Source organism: Falco peregrinus, chromosome 8, assembly GCF_023634155.1.
Source record: "Falco peregrinus isolate bFalPer1 chromosome 8, bFalPer1.pri, whole genome shotgun sequence".
In the NCBI taxonomy this organism is placed as follows: Eukaryota; Metazoa; Chordata; class Aves; order Falconiformes; family Falconidae; genus Falco; species Falco peregrinus.
Window position 1 is genome coordinate 32,003,169 of NC_073728.1, and position 20,838 is coordinate 32,024,006.

At 38.1% G+C, this 20,838-nt stretch overlaps 1 protein-coding gene across 2 annotated transcripts in view; it reads right to left on the reverse strand.

Annotated features, from left to right (window-relative positions):
• The window catches only part of MYLK (myosin light chain kinase), a 216,412-nt gene that overhangs the window by 51,105 nt on the left and 144,469 nt on the right, over positions 1-20,838 (reverse strand). For both annotated transcript variants that reach the window (XM_013304740.3, XM_027796454.2), the window contains 2 exons: positions 12,251-12,367; positions 9,137-9,223 (listed from right to left, as the gene is read on the reverse strand). In XM_013304740.3, the coding sequence (XP_013160194.2) occupies positions 9,137-9,223; positions 12,251-12,367 (204 nt within the window). The remainder of the gene's footprint in view (positions 1-9,136; positions 9,224-12,250; positions 12,368-20,838) is intronic.

The following is a 20,838-nucleotide window of genomic DNA, read 5'->3' on the forward strand; positions in this document are numbered from 1 at the left end:
TTAGTTACTGCCTCTTGGCCTACACTGTATATGTGTTGTTGTACCTTACTTAACAAGCAAGGTGCTAGTGGAGTCATCAGACTCTAAATGCTCATGTTTCACTCTGACTCTTAATATCTCAATATATTTTTTTTTGTCTTGGCTGACAATGTCATTCTCTGCCTTTGCATAATACATGCACAGAATGGATATTTATATACTCAGATAACCTGCCCACTTTTCTTTGCCTACTGTCAGCCGCTCTTGGTTCATCATGGAAGGGCCCCCAATAACATAATTTGTTCATTCACAACTACAGTCAGTGACATTCAATTAATCACTGCTAAAGAACAATGTTTCAATACAGGCTAGGATGTATAATGAACCACCAGGTATTATATTTACGCTGTAAGTGGAATAAATGCATGGTGCCCCTCCTGGCCCTGCAATAACGAAGGACTGTGCTTAAGACAGTTCAAAAGGCTCTCACCTCAACGAAGATTTCCATAGCAGGAAAGCAAAGAACACAAACCTATCACCTCATTCAGCTAGGGTACTTCTTTTTATATATAAATACAAACTTTTTGTTTAATTTTTAGTTTTTACCCACCAGGACATTACATTCACTTAACTGAGGATACACAGACTGTCACTGGACTTCATCAAACCATGCAGATTACAAAGGGTTGCTGGAAGGTCTAGCTGAATATCCTGTTTTGCAGACACAAATAGCCCTGAGCTGACATGAAAGGCAGGAGCACTGTGGAAGGGGATGAGTACAAGGATGTCTCTCTGGGTCTGTAAAGTAGACTTCTTTGGCCAGTAGTGTGCACTCCACTCTTCTTAGATCTTCCTTAAGAGTACCAGCTCATCACATGCATCTTTTTGAAATGCAATTTTTGTTTGAAAAGCTTCTGGAGACAGCGAAAAAAATCTAATAAGATTACCCAAAGCTTACGAGGTCAAACAACTGTTTTCATTAAAATATTCAAACCTCTTGGGAATGTTAGTTCAAGTCTGCCTCTGCTGCTTTTTGAAAAAAAGACAGTTTGTCTCTCTTTTGATATTTACATTGAAACAGGCTGAAGTTGAAAACCAGCCTGGAAGATAAAGGACATAATATTCCCTCCTTAAATGAATCTGTCTTCCAGAAACAACTTAATGTAAACATCACAGGGCTGGTATTTACATAACTTTATAGGCAGGTTTGCCTCTTAGAGAGCTTGTGCCTGGGTGGGGGGACATAAACTAAAAAAGGTAAAGATCCCATACAGGCTGATAGCTGTGGGACATTTGGTTGTGCCGTTCTTTGCCCTGATGGTGAATTAGTGAGAGCAGATATGTTCAGAAGCCTCTAACTTTTTGTTTCCCTTTTTTGGAATTTTACTAAAAATAGGCATAGCCCTCCCCTGAAATGGCTCTCTGCACAACTTGCTTTCATAAAGCATGAAGTAAAACTTACGGTCTGAAAAAAACATCAGTACTCAAGATAGCATTTCCAACCAGTCCGTAATTCCCATTGTCTTTATTGAGGAACATGCCTAAAATCACGTGCATGTCTTCCATAATGATGGATTTCAGGACCTGGTAAACAAGTACAATAAGTACCTAACTCTGTTAACATAAAGAGCAAGACATTTCCCTGCTCCTGTCTGTTTGTGGAATAGCTTTATTTTAGTTCAGGATAGGAGAAGGGCTAATGACTTACTAATGACACTATAGTCATATAGGAAACCATTTTCCCCTCATGCAAAACTTTTCAAGATTTCATCTGAGAGGAACTAAATTTTTTTTTCAGAGTTTCCATTTAGAGAAATTGAAAAAAGAAGTCATGTCTGTAATGTGTCAGATATCATGGTAACAAGAATATAAGGAGATGGAAAACCAGATTCAAGTCTCTGCTCCTTCTTCCCTATCTCACTTGAATGCTTCAGACATGTGGAACATGACATTTTGACGTGTCGCTCTGCCACATGTAAATGAATTACAGTGTAACCTCCATCAGACCCTTCTGGGGATAGATATCAGGATCTGAATCAAAGGTGACTGTTGACTGTAAAGCTTCTCTACTCTCTGCTATGCTAGAAAGCATGGACTGACTGAGACCTAGTGCAGAACTTGGCCTTGTGGTCAAGGCAATGAATTATTCAGTTCTAACCTTGCTTCTGTCACAGACTTCATTGATGGAACAAAAACTTATTACAGGTATTAATTAGCACAGACACGATGAAATAGGAGAAAGATGATGGCTACAACTGTAGTAGAGAAAGACAACACATCATTACTTACCAATTTATTTGTACATTCATGAACCTGTGCTAATTGCGACAGTCACAAAACACCAGTAGCCTGAAAACTTCATCAAGGTTTGAAAGCTTAAACAATTTCACTTCATTGTTTCTCCATGAGCAAATTCCTCGTACTGTTTCCAAATAACTGTTTATTATCTAAATACAATAACATAGAAAGCAACCCTGGCTTAAATTTGATGACAAGCAGAAATTAGAAAACTAAATACCATACAACTCAGTTCTTTGAGTTCATGTGTTTCAAAGCTTTTTAATAGTTGGATTTTTTTTCTTGTCATTAAAAACAACTGTCATTTTGTTGCAGCATCTCATATTTAGTTTCTAAATTGTGCAGAGATTGTCCTCTAACTGAAAAAAAATCCAGCCTCCTCCTTCTCAAGAATAAAAATCCAGGAAATACTCACTCTTGCATCCCAGTCAAGAGAGAGCTAGCATATACTAGCACACTCAGAGCTTCAATAATGCAATATAGTACACTGAAAGTAACAGCATTTGAAAACACCTCTACTGGAGAAAGAAACAATTTCATATCAGTTTAGCAGCACGGTGCTTGAGCAATTTCTGCAATTTCTGGAATTAAAGCAAATCTGAGAAGTGCAGAAGAGATCCAGTATCAAATAGAGCTTATAAACAAATCAGGTCATGTGAATTCCACTAAAAGCTCTGGTGGGAGAAAGAAAGCAATGTTAGTTTCTTAAATATAGATTTAATTTTCCTATTTCTCATGTGCTGCAAGAACATCTACAATTAGATGCCAAAATGCTGTGCCCAAGTGTGTAGGAACAAGAATCCAAACTAGGTTACTAGCTTGCTACCCAGTCTATTATGTAGGAAAATGCTGTCAGGTCATTTGGACATTCAGGACCTCCAAATTATTTCAGTGGGAAAAGCTAAGTGTTATATGCTTTTGCACATTAATTAAGCAATGGGATTTATGTTCCTTGTTTTATAGAGAAGAAACTGTGGTAAATGCTTCTATTACATGCCTAGATCTGCAATTTCTAGTCAATGACTTAACTGGGAATTAACGATGCATGGCACCTCTTCAGTTCAAGTCCACGTTGCAACAACTGTACTCATTTTTCTCTGTGTGAGACAGTCAATAAACATTTCTGTCTTCTTCTGTCAACATACAAATATGTAGGATGGACTGTATGAAAAACACATGGAAAATACTGTTCTGTGCCAACATTAACTCAGAAAATGTCAGTATGGTGTGAGCTGTATAGTAATTTTGCAGAGATTCAAAATGCCTACCCGTCATTAGCTAAACAGTGCTGAACTGGGCATTAAGGAGAAATCAAGTACACAACAAATTAGTTTCTCCATTGCTGTCTTTGTACAAACAGTAACTGAATTTTCTTTTCATCTCTGGAGGCAACCAACCTTCAGAGTCATCAAGTTAAATCTTACATTGCCTTTTTTACTTCAGCCTAACGTGGCTCTTAGGACTCGTGCCACAGTTATTCACCCTTGGACCCCAGTCTTGAGGAATGAAGTCAGCACTTTTCATTATTCAGAGTTGCAGAGAAATCATGTCTTAAAAATAGCTCATGGCAATTTTATTTACATACACTAGAGGAGGGATTTTTCAGCTTCTCTTGGAAAAAGTTTGGTCAGAGGCTTCCCTACCAATGCAACTGATATTGTTCCAACACACTAAGTGCTTGCACCCCTGCACAAAACGTCGTGGTTCTTCTTGCAACAGCCAAGCGTAAAGCAGCATGGACCTTCGGGGAAATGAATGGGACTGAGAACTGGCTGGAATAGCCTCACTGACCCTCAAAAGCACCTCAGACTGTCCCAGGGACCAAAGAGGACAGCAACAGCACAGTCACCAGATCACAGCTGCTACTTGGTGCTCTTATTTCTGCAATTAAAAGAACATCTCCGACCTGATCAGTTACTTTCTCAGTAACTGAGTTCTTCCCTTAGAAAGTGGCAAGTTTTATACTGAGGACAAAACAGTCTGACATGAAATGAAGACTCTGAAACTCTTTATATTCATCAGTGCCATGCTTCAAATAATGTTGACAGAATGGAAAACAACAAAAAACTTGAAGTGATTACTGATTTAGTTATCTATTATCTAAAATGGACATATCAAGTTTAATGTTTTAACGACATTTTCTTAAAGTGGTGCTTGCACATTTGGATTCTCTGACTGTTTATTAATCAACACAAGATTGTTTATTGAAGAGTAAATAACAGAGCTGCATACTAATCACTTGGCCACAGACTCACATTTTTTCCATAGTAATTAAAATGCTTAGAATCCCTCCCCACCCCCCCCACCCCCCCCGGAAAAAAAACAACAACAACCCACCATGATAAGGAGTCCTGTCTGACATATTTACTTTTATGACATACTTTTCCAGAGATGCCACTGCTCAGACTTGCATTCAAGTACCAGTAATGATGAGAAATTAGATCTGGGAAGATAACAGTGCAGCCTTCCAGAGGATTTGATCTGTACAGTGTCAGTGGTGACATCTTATTAACAACTGTCAGCAAGAGAGTACATCATTACTTAACCAAAAATGTGTTTGACATGAAATCAAACATTTCATATAGTAGCAGATGTAAAAGATTTATATCAGCAAGATACCAAATAATGCTAAATAATGCAATTTGGGATCATTTACTTGAAGATACAGGGAAGAAGTTATTTGATGTAACTTTATTTTTAACTGAGCAAAACTTTCATTTGCAAAACCAAACTCTGTGCTGGGTCATCCCTTCAACATATGAGGTTTAGATATGAGAACAGCAGATTCAACAAGTCTTATTCAGATAAGGGAATCCAGGATATCCTGTTAGGTTTTCATACCACTGGTATGACAGGTGATAATTGCCATCTCTTAATATTTACTGGAATTAGTGCTGTGAATTAGCCATACAAAATACAGTGGGCATTTCTTTCCAAACACTTTAATCCAATGCTTACAATTAGGAGGGTTATCTTCTAAAACATGAAAGCCCATTCTTTTCTCAGTAACAGCAACTGGGATACAGTTTCTTCCTACTATAGTAATGTTATGTTGCATGGCTCAGCCCTGGTGAAGTTTAAAAAATAGCATCTAACTCTTGTAATATGCCATTTCCCTCAGCAAATCTAGGAAAAAACCTTCGGAAAAAAGTCCTTTAGGAAAAGTCATGTTTTATGTAAATTTTTGGCATGTCAATTTAAAAAAGTATCTGTAGTATTTTGGATATCGCATGCAAAATAATCACAAGACAGAGAATCAAGAAAGTTGGGTTTTAGACCTGCAAATGGATGTGCCTGATCTTGGGCTAACTACTCCAGCTATGGTTTACTGCTGTTTTGGTTCTCAGCTTAAGACACATTATGGAGGACAAATATTAGGAAGTGTGGAGCAATAGCAGATTTTTTGAAAAAGAGAATATTTATTTTTAAAACTTCAAATCAGTATTTACTCTTTAAAATCTCAAGCAGCACTTTGATTTTTCCACAGTCTGATGGAACAAAACCATTTATTTAATAGACACTGAAGGTTTTGCAGGTGGCCTTGATAATTGAAATAAGTAATTCCCTTTAAGCCTAATCTGAAGTAACTTCTAATTTCAAGGGGAATTGGGTGCCCAAATCCCTGTACAGCAGATGCTTTCAAAGCTCTCTACAGAAATGCTTAAGTGGTGTTTTTGGCTTAGTAATTCCGTTGCAGGGCTATGTTAAACTAGAAGACCCTTATATTATCCACTGATTGGCATAGCATGGAGTATGCAGTATAATAAATAATGAAAGGTTCCAATTTTCCACTGCCTCTTCTAGTCTTTTATACGTCTGCAGAAGAAACCTAACACTTTATTATTCTAACTCAGTAGCATTTCATATCCACCCAGCAAAGACACAAGTGACAAAGCCTAAGTCACTACAGTCAGTGAAGAATGAACTATTTCCAACATTAAAAAAGAAGTGTCTTTCCTCCATTCTTCCTCATGATTGATTCCACTCAGATTCAAAGGTGGATCTGTTTGTTAATCTCAGAAACATTATTTATTCTGTTTATCATAGCAGATTGCATTCTGCAGAGTCATAACTATCAGTAAATTCTGGTGACAAAATATTAATGGTAAGAAAAAAGAAATACATCATAATTTTCCTAATTTGCTAGCATGGGAGCAACCTTTCTGCATGTAAACACTGCAAGCATCCATTCAGAGATTTCTGAAACCTTGAACGCAACAAAGCTGCCTTCATAGATGTTTTTCTGAAAACAACTGCTTGTTCTAAACCCGAGTCCACCATGTATTGCATTTCAAAAGAGATAATGCCCCAAAATCTTACTATTGGATTTCTATAGCCTACAAAGTCCAAGCTTCCAGTAATAAAAATGTTGTCATAATGAGCAGTCAAATGACCTGGGTCAGTAACTTTTCTCACAGTAGAGTAATTCTACAGATTAACATACCAAAAAAACTCATTCTCTTTTACAAAAGGAAATCTACTGATCTTTCCTTTCAGGAACTAAAAATTATTTACCTTCCTGAGGGTTTCTACCAGGGCAAAAACCGAGGACCACTTAATAATTTGTCTGAAGGGAGAAAAGGTTGACATAGATTCTAACCATGAAATTTAACTTGTGCTTTCTTACAGAAAAAGTATAGATTATTTTTTTCCTGGGAAGTATTTCTAAAAATGACAGAGAGTATATAGTTTCTGTACCCCATACAGTATATACTGTTGTGAATGAATTCAGTATTCAAAATTCAGAATTTATTCAGTGGGATTATTAGGAATTTTTGTTCTGCAGTTCTTCAACATAATTCCTTACACTCTGCTTGCCATTAGGACTGTTGGTGAGTAATGTGGCAACAGAGACTAGAAGAGATCAGAGTAAAAATTTATCTCCTTATTAGACTGGGACATCTTAATTCACAGTCATTCTTTAATAACCTTTTTGAGGGAAATACAGAAAAGATGCACAAATATCTGACTTGTTAAACCCACTCTCTTTCAGTTAAGGAACTTTAAAATCTCTACATCTGAAAGGGATTTCAGTTTAAATTGAAACTATGAAGTCTACTGGATCAGTTTTGTATATTTTGCCCCTGACAAACGTACAAATATAACACTCATTTCAAGCAGACAAATACCTACAGTCCTCAGAGACTGAGGCTGAGATGTTAAAAACCACCTGTGGAATCCCTGCAGCCAAATCCTTTTTAAATTAAATATGCATTTTTCCAAAATTCTCCAAAAGCTCTTCCAAAGCCCAGCTTCCTAACATTCTTTTTAGTTACATTGATGTTTTAAGTGTAACAGGAAAGATGTTTTAAAGGTATTTTGAAAAAAGAGCTGATGAGAACTTTAAGAACTTTAAACACTAATACAATATGCCATGGAGCAACCTTAAGAAAACCATTCACCCTCATTTCAACCATCCTTTCCCAATAATTTCTGAAGCCAGAGCTGGTAGCTTCTGTTTTGTTACCTATATCCAGTTTCCATTAAAATCAACAGCAAGACAAGCAGTGATTTCAGCAGGATGTGGATCAGGTAATATATCCGCATATTTAGACTTAGTTCCCAACTCACAATTTCTCCTGGGAAAGCTACTATTGATAACACTGCTGGAGGATCAGAGGAAATATTTGTGTGTGTAGGAAATAATATTCAAAACGTTATTCCATGGAGATTTAAATGGCTTTAAATCTTTCTTTTCTATTGATATTCAAGAACAAAATGATTGTTCTTAATTGCTATTATTTACTACATTTGAAGCTCAGGTGCAGAGGTGGACCATGTTGGTGTGACCCGTCCCACACCCCCAAATGATTGGCTGGAGGGAAAGTTACAATGCTCAGCCAGCAATTCAGAAACAGCTGTAGCTCAGGTCATTGCTCTATGCAAGTCAGCTATTCCAGAAGCGCAATTATTACCTGTGATTATCAACCAGTAAAAAATTTCACTGAGTCCTGCTGAAAGCAGCTGAAAATGTTCCATGCTAGAAAATCAGGTTGTAGTTTTTGTTTTTTGGGGTTTTTTTTTGTTTGTTTTTGTTTTTTGTTTTGTTTTTGGTTTTTTGAGAGCACACTGGATAAAATACTTTGTTTCCATTAGAACCATGTCTTTACATCTTTTTTAGGAACATGGTGAACATCTTCGATAGGCAACTTTCAGTGTCCAGTTTTTGATAAAAGACTATTTTTATAATATTTGTTTTGATAAAGATATTTTTATCCCATGGACACTTAGTTTCAAAATACTACTTAGTAGTAGTATTAGGAATTTCTAAACTGGTATTATTGTTCTGCCTTTACCATTTGAATTTTCCCCTTAAACAAATGCATGTATGCAGGGTAGCAAACATGGGAATTTATAGCTGATTAATTATTTCAGAAAGCATTAAAAGCAAGTAAAAGATTTAGGTTTAAAACAAGGAGTGTAAAATTCACCAAACCACTCCTCATCGTCATGGAAAAAAAGGACAGATTATGCTACAGCACATTTCAGTCAAGATCCTTTGCCTACCCATGGTAAGATAGTATATTGTCTGCACGGGACACAACATGGCTTAAACCAAACTACTCAAGAATTTCTGTGCTTTTTGGGAGGCAGCCCAAAATAAATGTGTGTCATCAGTTTATTGCACCATTATGGAAAAATGAGAATACAATGGGCTAGGTCTGACCTCACGGTTTCAGCACGTAGTTCTAATTCCCGCAAGGCAAAAAAATAATTTCTCATGATTTATGTGCAAGGGTTAAAGAAATAACACAAGCTTCCGATACTGTGCCTGCAAACAGAAGGGAATAACCACAGAATGCCAAAGCACTCTTTTGTTTCCACTGGAAAGAAAGTAATCAAAATCACTGTCACTTACTCTCTGTTGGCAGCACAGGGGGAAGTGTGGTCTTAGGCTTCTTGGTCTTCTTCTCAGTAGGCTTTGAGGTCTTTGTGGATGAGGCATCTGCCATCAAAACAAATAATAAAATAGAAATCTTATTTGAAAATCAATAATGAAAAAGCTGCCTATTAACGTCAGTTTGTTTTGGATTTTTGTTGAAATTTAGAGGAAATTGCTTCCCTTCTGGTTCTTAAGAAAGGTTTTCTTAATGGCCTTGCTGGAGAATGTCACATTCTATAAGGAAAAGGGAGCAGAGAGAGAAAAGCCCTCTATGAAAGCAGCTGCACTGAGAACCTGAGAAAGCAACTAGACAAGAGGTGCCATCTAAGCTGATGGGTCTATTTTAAATGAAAAGGACAAAGTACAATGTGCACAAAGCTGCTTTAGGCAGTGCATGGAAGAACGAAACAAAGGCATATCTGAAGTATCATTTAATCCTAAAAGAATCTCTTGCCATGTCATTTTTCTATTCCATTGTCTGTGTGATCTATGTAGGTAAACACATTTTGAAAAGTAGCATTTCCTCTGAATATTTAAATCTTTCCAAGAAGATATTGTTACACATGGGTTCATTCCTGAATAAAAATGGCAAAAAGAACACCACAGAACTCAAATTTGATGAATTTCATTATTCTCAAGGTTGCGCAGCTCATATTCAGCAGCCACTCAGCACTGCAGGCTCCACCAACAGCTAAGAGTCAACACAAGCTCTCTTCCATGTGTATCGCATATGACATAGACATCTATAACTAGAAGGTGCAACCTTTTTTTAGCAATGTTTTCCCGGGCTGAGCATGTCATACATTGCAAATTCTAACAAGCTCCACTTGTTAGATTGTTCGATTCTGACATTTATTTTTGGAAGAAAGATCCCAAATCTGGATTATGATCTCAGCAATAGCTGTATCAATTTATAGCTTTCAAATACTCATCTTTCAGAGGATTTGTACATGAGATAGCGGTTTGGAATTTAATTACCAGAGAAAAGATAACATGAATATTATGGAATCACCTATTTCAGTCACCTACTGAAATACTACTATTTCAGGTGCCAGAGCATGAAAGTTCATCAAAGTTTCCTAAAAGGTTAATGGGAATTTAGAATCTCCTAGCAAGCAATTCAGAGCACAAGGCTGTGCCAGATCTGAGTTCAGACACTCAGATTCTACAGATTTGTCCCTGACCTAATCTGACAACCAAAGTCAAACATTCTTTCAATCCAATTTGAGTCTGTGGGGCTGAAAGGAATAGAATGATATTTATGGTTACTTGTGGAGTCTAAAAATCAGCATCTGGGATGATGACAGCAGACTGCATAGAACAGAGCATTTTTTAATGGTTGTTTTAGACCACAATTCTAATTTAAAAATAACAGTCATCCCCTCTGCTAATCACAGGCATGGGATATCAAATGGTGTCTCTCCTAAATAGGTGGAGCTTGCTGTGGTGCCATTCCTCAGAAACCTCTTCTCATCCATACAAAGCATGCTGGTAGAAATGGAAAAGGCAGATAAGGCAGCCAGTATCAAGGTAAGGAATGTGGTCATTCTGGTGCCCAACATCAAGTGAGCAGTGAGCTTCTAATGCCATGGGGGCCACTACCAGAGTGAGCCCAACACCTGATGTAATGCCATTCACATAATCATGCAATGAGTCTGTCATGAGCAGACAGCCTCCCATAATCAAGACTGCAAGCCAAATTCTACCTTCAGCCTCCGAGAACATGCATTGCCCAGCAGGAAATTGGAAGTGAGAAATATGCTTAGGTAGGCTTCAGGAAGAAAAGCAACTACCTGAAGGAGATCAGAAGACAAAGTCAAAGGAAAAAAACATACAGTTGACTGAGACACTTAAAAGATGCTAAGGCAGCTCTGGGGAACTACTCTGTGCTAAGTGCTGGATTATCTGATCCTTTAATGCTCTGTATCTGTGGTAGTTAAGGTGTTACAGTGTACTAGATTTTGCTTCAAGCCTCTTCTTGATAGTCTTCTTTGAACTTCAGCACTGGTAAAAATTACCACTTTAAAATATAGAAATACAACTAATAGCTTATCAAATATCTAAGCCAGGCTACATTATGACCATAGTATCACAGAAGGTGCTATTACAGGAACCAATATAATTAATTGTAATTATATGTGTAATTAATTATTTTTCCAGCTACATGAAGACTGACCCTTACTGGTGGAGTTACAGGATCATATTTTTGTCTCATACTACATTAGGAAAACAAATAATAGGTTTGGTTTTTTTAGACATCCTGCCACAAATACCACATCTATAACTCAGTTGTTAAGGCTTGATACCCAAGATTTAAGTTACTGGACTTGTTTAGTTTTGTGTTCTTTCTAGATACAACGGAAATTATCATGGTATTCAAGAATGAGCTCACCAGAAGGTGAGCTGGTAAGAAGCATATTTTGTTACTTAAAGTTCACAGCAGTTTTAAAAGTCTGTGCTCTCAACCTCATGACAAAATATTTCCCCAAGGCCAAGATTACTTGGCAAGAGTACAGTGTCATCAGCATGACTGAGGCTGAAAACGGGTACCTCAGCAAATTATCCATGTTCTAAGGCTCTGGCATACGAGGGTAGTTAAGCTGCTAATCTGTTTATTTTTGCTTACTTCCACTAGAAAAACCAAATGACCAAACGCCAGTGAATGCAAAGAATTGAAAGTTCTAGACTGAGAAATGTGCCATACATGGCTCTGAGGCAGACTGGTACGCAGACTGGTTGGTACCCAGGCTCACACATCGAATTCTTATGTGCTCTTAAAGAATACATACAGCTCAGAAATAGATCTTCATGGGTTCAACTTACTGCTCTAAAAACATTGCAGGAACCCAGTGAGCAGCAGGAAAACATAGATTAATGCACAAAGCAGCCAGAGCCCTTGGCTCTGTACTGTTTCTGTGCTTATGCTCCTTTATGGTAGACATTTAATTACATATTGACTGAAAAGTGCAGAAGGGAAGGGGGCAGAGTTCTTTTTTGCGTATGTGGTTCATAAAAGCTGGTATTGCAAAATAAAGGGGGGAACAAGGAAGTTCTAAGGAAGGATTTTCCCACATCCAGAAAAGTACTTACCTTCTACCAGCACTTTGCAAGCACATTCGGCTTTTCCTGCTGCATTCTCAGCTATGCATTTGTATTCACCCCCATCTTCAGGCATGGCCTTCTCAATGGTAAGTGAACACAGTGTCCCTAATAGAAGGGGAGAAGAGATGAAATGGGTATTATGTTGCAGTTCACAAAAACCTTAGTGCTATTAAGGAACAGAATGCATCAACTGGTCCAATCCTTTAGTACAGGTGATCTTCACTGCTAGAAAATTATGTTTTGTTCTCAAAAAATTCATCAGAATTGGAAGAATTAATGCTGAATAAAATAAAAACAACGATAAAGTGAATCATATTGCTGTTCCCTGGGATACTCAAAGCTGTTCCTGCAGGGCTAAAGTTGGTAATGGATGAGAGTAGAGATGGCCCAGAGCAGAATCTCTATTGCTGTTCTTAGCAGGGATAAGAAGTCCTCACTCAAATAATTTTCCAAAAGTGCTAGTAGTAGGACTGTAAAAGGGTCCATCTGCAATATTTTAAATCAGCCTTAACTCTAACACTCCCATGAGCATCCACATGTGAAAACAGAACTTCATTTTAGCGCCCCAGTTTAAAAATGGCACTGACAGACATTTTCTTTTTGCTTGATTTACTTAAAAGAACAAGTGTCTGGTACTGTAAAACATCCATTAGAAAGTCCAATATATCAGCAGCAAATTTGTCAGTGCAAAAAATCCATTTCTTTTCAAGCAAAAAAGCAAAAGTTGACTTAATCAGGTTTGCAGAAACAGGATGCGACATAAGTTCTGTAGTCACCAAGGGAAGCTTGGTATTGCCCAAGGGAAATACATTTCCTCTTAAAAAATCAAACTCTGTGAACCAAGACAGAAACTGTTCCCAGTAGCTGGGGGATGAGGAAGAAGAACCATGGTTTACCTAATCCCTTATGTTCACTTGCATAGCTTGGAACAACAAAATACTTTGCTCCCTGGGGAGAACCCCAATTAAAACACTCCAGAATTTCCCCATGCAAATATCCCTCATTAAGTGACGATGAAGTGTGGGTTTGCTTTCTTCTTCCTCACTGGAAAGCCTGGCCTGTCCCCTAAACACAGCCTGAGACATTGTGCACTTCCACCCATTGCTGTTTGCTTGTCCAGAAATGCCTCCACCCTCTGCTTATTTCAGCCATGGTAATACCTTCCCCCCTTCCTTCATTTACCTTTCTCACAGTCTTTTCTAATTAATGGCAAGATTGGATAGATGATCTCTTTTAGACATTTCCGTTGTGTCCTGAGACATAAAGACATTTCCTAGCACCTCCTGCTATTTCCCACATTTCTCTCTATGTTAACTGGCAGCTGCCTTCTGTTTTTCAGTGTCTGATCCCAGGCTCCCCATCAAATATATCCCTTGTGATGTGGCACAGGCACAGGTGACAACGGTCCTTGAAAAGAAAAGCCTCTATCAGAATAGCTTTGGAAGTTTACCGGGTCCCTTTAGAGGCTAGACCTCAGTTCTGACATGGCAATTTACTTTTGGCATTCAGATTTTCCCTCATTGTAAAACTGGATGTTATTATGCAAGACAAATCTTATTAAAAACATATAAATGGTTCCCAACAAATCTGGTTTGCCAGACACACACAAGGGTTAGAAGAAAATTAATTTTTTCCCTTGTCATCATCCTCCACAAAATCAAGAAGCTCTAAATAATGACTATTTTCCCCCTGAGAAACAACACGAAAACTATCTCAGGAGAGGAGCACTGACCCCTCACTCACATGTGCTCAGCTGCCCACAGGGTGAAAAGAAAAGCCATGTGCCTTCCCTGAGGCAACTCTTCTCCATGAGTCAGGCTACAGCCAAAAATGTCACGAGCTACAGTTCCATTCCAAATGGAGGAGGGACACTAGAAAAGTATTCTTGCAGTCATCTAGCAAATATAAATTCACATGTCTCTGCTGTTTAAAGAGTCAATTGTAGAGCAAGCCAAAGAAAACTTCCAGTCTAAGAATTTGTATAAATCTATGTAACATGATTAGAAAGGATCACATATTAGAACCTAAAAATGCTATTGCAAAAGAACATAAACTATGGAACAGACACATACATATAAAAGAGATCTCTGGCCGTCTTACTGCAGGAAAGGAGTCTGACTTGTAAGGATCACTGGATCATTAAGGAACTGGAACAAAGCAGCATTTACTTTAGTTTCCACTTGAGTTTTCTACCTGCTCAAAAGCCCTTCCTCAGCTCATTGAAGACAAACGTGACAGTTATTCCTCACCACTCGTACTGTTGCAGTGTTGTCCATACAGCATACTGCAGCAATATAAGTTGACAGATTATGAGAAACAGTTCCTTATGCAGCATATACAAACAGAAACATCCCACCCTAACAACAAATCTTTCTCTGCAATTATGCTAAAATCTAGAAGCAAATCCTAGGGTTTTCTCATGACAATCCACAACTCACCATATGCATGTTAGTTTTGCGTTTAGAATCTAGCCCCGGCCAGGGTGCATGGCAGAGGCCTGAAAGAACCTGCATTTGGCTTTGTCCACTGGAATCACAGTCCTCATGAAATACTGTCAGTCTTACTCCTTCCAAAAAAAATACATATATGTGATTAATTTTAATTAAGGTATTTTTGAGAAGGAGGATGAAGGAAATCTGTTTTTTTCAAGGGCTGCATCCTCTTTCTCCTGACTCCTACCCCCCTGCAGCAGTGATCTGTATCTTATTCCCTTCCACTTCTTCATACTCCCCAGCAGCTATGCTGGAGCAGCACATACAAAGTACATGAGGACTGCTAGGCCTGTTGCTACCACCAGGTGCAATGGTGGCAGTCTGCCTCAGTGGACAGTGAAGGGGAAATGAGATAATTTGGGTGATTCTCCTTTATTTAGCTACTAATTTTCATGAAACTGTGGACTACAAGGACTTAGTGTGAAATTGGCCAGTTGTTCAAAAACGTATTAACCAGGTTGGGTCAGGAGTATAAGGGGAGGCCAAAAGGGCACATGGCTGTAGAAACCTCATTTTATTAGAAAACCAGAAAAAAACCCAAACCTAAACTGGCAATGAGATTTCACAAGGATAGGAAACTCCCCAACAGGCCTGTGTTCTGTGATCTAGAGCTACAGTCAATTCCCGGGGCTAGAAGGCCAAATGTCTTTCAATGAAGTATTTGGTATTTCCTCTGTAAAACTCCTTTATGGCCTGAAACAAGCTTATTTTTTTCATAACTTCAAGAAAGCCCAAACTGGCACAATAATATCCAGCTGGGTATTCTGAATTCCAGCACTTCACAAATCCCAGTCAATTAGAAAAAAATTGTTATCCGTTTTGTCCCCCCATCCCTCTACTTTTTTTGTTTGGAACCAGCCCACAGACAGTCTAAAACCACTGTCACAAAGTGCAGGATTGGAGTAAACATGAATACTGGGATCTCCCACTTCGACTTCAGAACTAGTGCAGCTCTAGAGAAGACCTTAACAGCCACAAAAGCTGACAGTTTACTGGAGTTTCTTGTTTAGATACACAAAGCCTTTCCTTTGCATTTTGAGCTATTAAAGGATTCTCTGACTTACTCAAAAATAGTGCAAGCCAGTTTAAAATATCTGTAGGCTTCTGCATTCTTTCCATGAAACACCACAGAAAGTCAACTTCAACTATAAAACAAATACACAAACCAATAAAAAACAGCTCCTGAGTCTGATTCCCTGCACTGGCATCTATCTGGCCAGCATCCTGACTCCTATCCATCATGCAGACTGAAGTTTATGTCTTTCTCATTGGCATCCCATGGGATAAAGAAGTGCTATAGAGTATTTAGGCAATATTAATAAATACTAGGCCCTGAGAAATCGTGCCTAGGACCCATAAAAATTTTGTTAAGGAACTAATTGGCCCACAGTGTTAATAAATCACAAATTGTATGGGAAAGTGCAAATATGTGCTAGCGTCACAGTCATGTTTAAAAACAGCAAGTGGGTTGACCTGGAAAATATTGACTACAGTTACAATGACAACAGGCAAAGTAGTGAAAAAACTCACAGGAGTTTCAGGGAAGAAAAAATGTCAAATTTAATTATTGATAATTGATAGGGTTTTAATGAAAACAATGTAAGAAACCTATGTTAATTACTCATTAGATTACACATTTAACTTGCAAATGTACCTGTATAATGTTTGTGTTATCTCACATTATTCTGCTTGTAATTAATGCTCTATTACTATAGTAATGACATTAATTTAGGAAGAGTTAGAGCTGCCAAAATAAAGATCTCATGAAGTGACAATAGGACATCAACACTTGTTATGTTTCTGGTGGATTTCTTCTGTGATCAGATTAGGACCAAAGTTATTCAATATTATTGAACAGATATTCTATATTCAATATTACTGAAAAGTTATTCAAGTTATCAGTATCTGTGATGTAGCAGTATTAATAAATTAAAGTTGATCAGCTTAAAGATGATAGAAAGATTGCTGGAAAGGGAAAAGACAGAAAGAGAAAGAAAACAGGTCAGTCTGCATAAGCAATGTCATTTACTTGTTAAGCTGAGTTCTATTCACTCAAAGAAAATGGGCCTTAAGATAATGAAGCGACAACCATCCATGGGCAGCACGGGATGCTCTATTTTCAGAAGGTCTGAAGGTTTAATACAGCAGTAACAAACATGAGCTCCACTGAGGCAGGAAGAGGACCAATGACCTCCAGTAAGCACAGCAATAGGAAGGCGACCTTCATCTCACTGATGCTGATACTGACATACAGTTCTGCTGCCTGTTTTCTAAATAGGATAACTCAACAATCAGCAGCTAAAAAGGAGGTATTAAAAAGAAAACCAAACCAAACCAAAACAAATGCCAGTCCTCCAAGAGCTGGATAAAGTGCATTATGGAGAGAAATTTAGTAGGAGCTTAACTTGCCAAGTTTTGAGGAAAAAAAGATAGAAAGGTATCTTGATTACAAAGCCATTCTATCAAGTACAAGTAGTATATGGAAGAAGAAACCAGATAAATTCAAATTAGAAATGAGACATCGCTTTGTTTCTTGATTTAAAAACTGAACACTTAAAAGAATGATCAGACATTGCAATAATTTACCAGTGATCATAGCAAATTTCTCTCTTTTGCTGTGTTTAAACCTATACTATATGCATTTCTGGAAGAAGGAAGATTCAGACAAAAATGGGAGTATGGAGGGAAATTTTGTGGCCTATGACAACCATGGAGTTTGTGTCAGAACAGATGCTCAGATCATCTCCCTAGCCTTAAAAACTCTGAAGCAGCTTTTTTTTTAAGCTGCAGAATCCATCTACTTTCAGCAGTACATAGAGTTGTGTTAATTACACACCAAACTCTTGCTCAAAGTTAATTAAAAAGAAATCAAAAAATTCATGGCAGATCCTAGTCAGACTGACAGACACAGACTTGCATGGCCGATAGGAAGATTTGGGAGTTATGTTAAGTCACAAGAAAGTTGTTAAGGCATTACTGCTAACAAGATTACCAACTCTCTGTGCTGCCAAGACACTTAGGAAGAAAAAGATGCCGTCCTAAACAAAGCAATACAAACTGTGCATTTTTGAAGCTATACCATCACTGTGACCTTAGCCTATATTTAGTAGTTCCTCCTCAACCTATATAGTCACACAGTACTAAATCTAGCCCAAAAAAAACAGAGTAAGCTGACTTAAAAAATGGCAACATTGCCAGTTTTGACTTATATTCACTGTGCACCTCAATTCTCCAGTCTAGTAAGGATACCAGCTTCCAAATGCCTTTCACTGTTGTCATCCAGAACAACTTTTGTAACCATGCAAAGATTTTCTATCTGGATTTTCTGTCCAAGAGTGAGTCACATAGCAGGACACTAGCACAGGGCACTGCTGTGCCAACTATACAAATGTAAAACAGAATAGTTCCTGCTCTAAAGAGTTCACCGTGTGAGGAAGCTTGTTCTACTCAGTCCTTATATGTCTAACTCCACTGTAATGTCTGCTAGAGCCTTCTTAAAAACTTTTTTCCAAACAAAAAGCCCCCATAGCTTCAAACAAAGAACTCTCTCATACTAAAATCAGCTGCCTCTTAACCATACACCACCTAACCTGCCCGTATAAATACGTAATGCTCTAATTTATTAGTACCCTCTTTTTGTGTTTGTTGCAGTTACCATTTATTTTGAGATTTCACAGGCAAAACCCACATGAATATCTATCCTAGGAAAGCAGATAGCTGCACTCTGACGAGTGTTGGAAAGAAGAAAAACATAAAATCAAACCATTACTAAACTCCTACCAGGTAAGACATGTTCGTAAAGGAAAAATGGTGTAAGAGCTCACTTTGCCATAAAATGATACTTTAACAAACTAACAAATGATTCATGCCAATCCACTGACAGAATACAGGGGAATTATTAAAAGAAATGGAGAAACAAGTATTAATGTTCATGATTTCAAAGGGAAACAAACCAGTATTAATAGTTGAAGGAATGAGATTGATCTTAGATACGTTGTGACAGTCAGTATAATGCTGCCCAGATTCTGACTTTCAATTGCTAATGTAAACTTAAACCTGGAGTAGTAGAATACATTGCAAGCCCTAGACTAAGTACTAGAATACAGCACAAATACTGCATAAATGTACTTGAAGGTATTTTTTGGAGCAGGATTTAATTTTTCCTTTTTCAAAGACCCTACTAATCAGTGATTGTTCTGATCCTGGTGTTTGAATTTGGGTTTCTCCGATGGTACAGATATGGGGCGAACATCCTGCCTTCTCTTGCACACTAATGTCTAAACTGCCTTGGACAAGCAATGCACTTGTTAGCCTCTTCAAACGCAGAGGAGGTGAGAGTAGAGTTGTTTCTAACAGGTAAAGAGCCTTACTATCAGCTGGGACAAATATGCCAAAGAAAGTTATTTTCAGTGAGTGACTACATAAAGGGACTAGTTAATTTACCTATCCTGTGAACTTGTTACACACAAGTATACTTTTAAGTCTGCCCTTCCTGGCCAAATATGTGACTTGTTTTATCAGGTGGGCATGTTCCTGAAATCAGATTTTATTTATTTATGTTCACAATATATTTGACACCAGAGATCAGCAAACTGCTCTTTCTGTTTTCTGGCAATGATATAGAGGGTTAATATAATTTCCAAAAGAAAAATACATGGCATTCTGCAGGTTCATGTATTACTTACAATTAACAGTTTGTGGGACGGTGGCCCATACTAAGATGGGCTTGTAGTATGGTAAGAAGCTGATAGACATGTCTCACTTTAGATAGAGAATTTTCCAGGATTCAGCTCACTAGAGCAAGTAAGTTATTCTTCTGTGAGATACCTCTGGAAAATTTTCCACACATATGAACCTGTGGTCACCACCAAACATTACAACAGCACAAAACCAGCTGTTCAAATAGCTAAGAATAGATCCAGTCTATCCACTTCCATAGCAGATTTTGTTGCTGAACACAAGAGGAAGAAGATCATACCAAAGAAATAAAAAATGGCTTTTGCGAGATCTAAGCCCATTAATGTGAGCTAGGTGCGTTTGCTCTGAATTCTTCTCCTTCCTCACAGACTCAGCCTTCTCTCAGCTGAGGATGACTTTAGGGGATTATCTCCAGAGCCCATTAAATGCTGCTCCAAGGTTGGCCAAAGGCACTGCTGCTGAGGGACATGACACCTGCGGCTGTGATGAACCTGTCTTTTCAGCATTTGGGGCAAAGGATGGAATCTGGGATTTTGGCACTGGGATGCTGAGTACTGCATCCAATTTTATTGTTGCTTTCTATGTTTAAAGCTGCTCCAAACACATTCTGTGAGGCTAAGCCTTACCGTTTCTCTATTGAACTGTATTTCCTGATATTCATCCTGAATTCATTATTTCTCAATTCTAGACTGTAGCTCTAATTATTCCTTCTCTTCCCATGGTTCCTTCAACTATATATGTGTTCCTAATTAGAGGGAAAGAGAAAAAAATCAACCTCTAAGAAAACTGGAACTTACTTAAAGTATCATGTGTACCTAGTTCATTGCTTAACAGTTGGCATGAAAGCATCTCACGGGGGGAGAGCAGCCACATACTGTTCTCCAAATGCCAAAGCCAGCAGGTACTGTCAGGAAAAACCCTAAACTGACCATCATGCAATGCATCCCCTCAGTGTACCAAGGGTATGTAGTAAGGTTTGAAAAAAACCAGTTCTAATCCTCATTCCATTTCTTTCCATTAAAGGAGAAAACTGCATGGTTTACTTCCTTGTGTAATATTTCTAAGATCCTCTGCAAATATGTGCAAAAAGAAAGCATAGCTTTGAAGTGCTAATAATACCAACTACCTAAGCATGATACTAGTGTAATAATGTAGACACAACTCAAACATAAGGACAGTTTCTTCACTCCCTGCAAGAAGCTGTCCTGAAACAGTGGATTCCTTAGCCAGTGGTGGCCTTCATTCCTTACCTCTATGGAAAGGGCTGCTGAAGTGTGACATCCTGACAAAATGCCACCTCTGGGGTGTTATGACCAAGAGTGTCACCTAGCCCAGACAAACTGGATGAGACAAGTCACATGCCCTGCTCAGGCAGGTGGTAGAGCA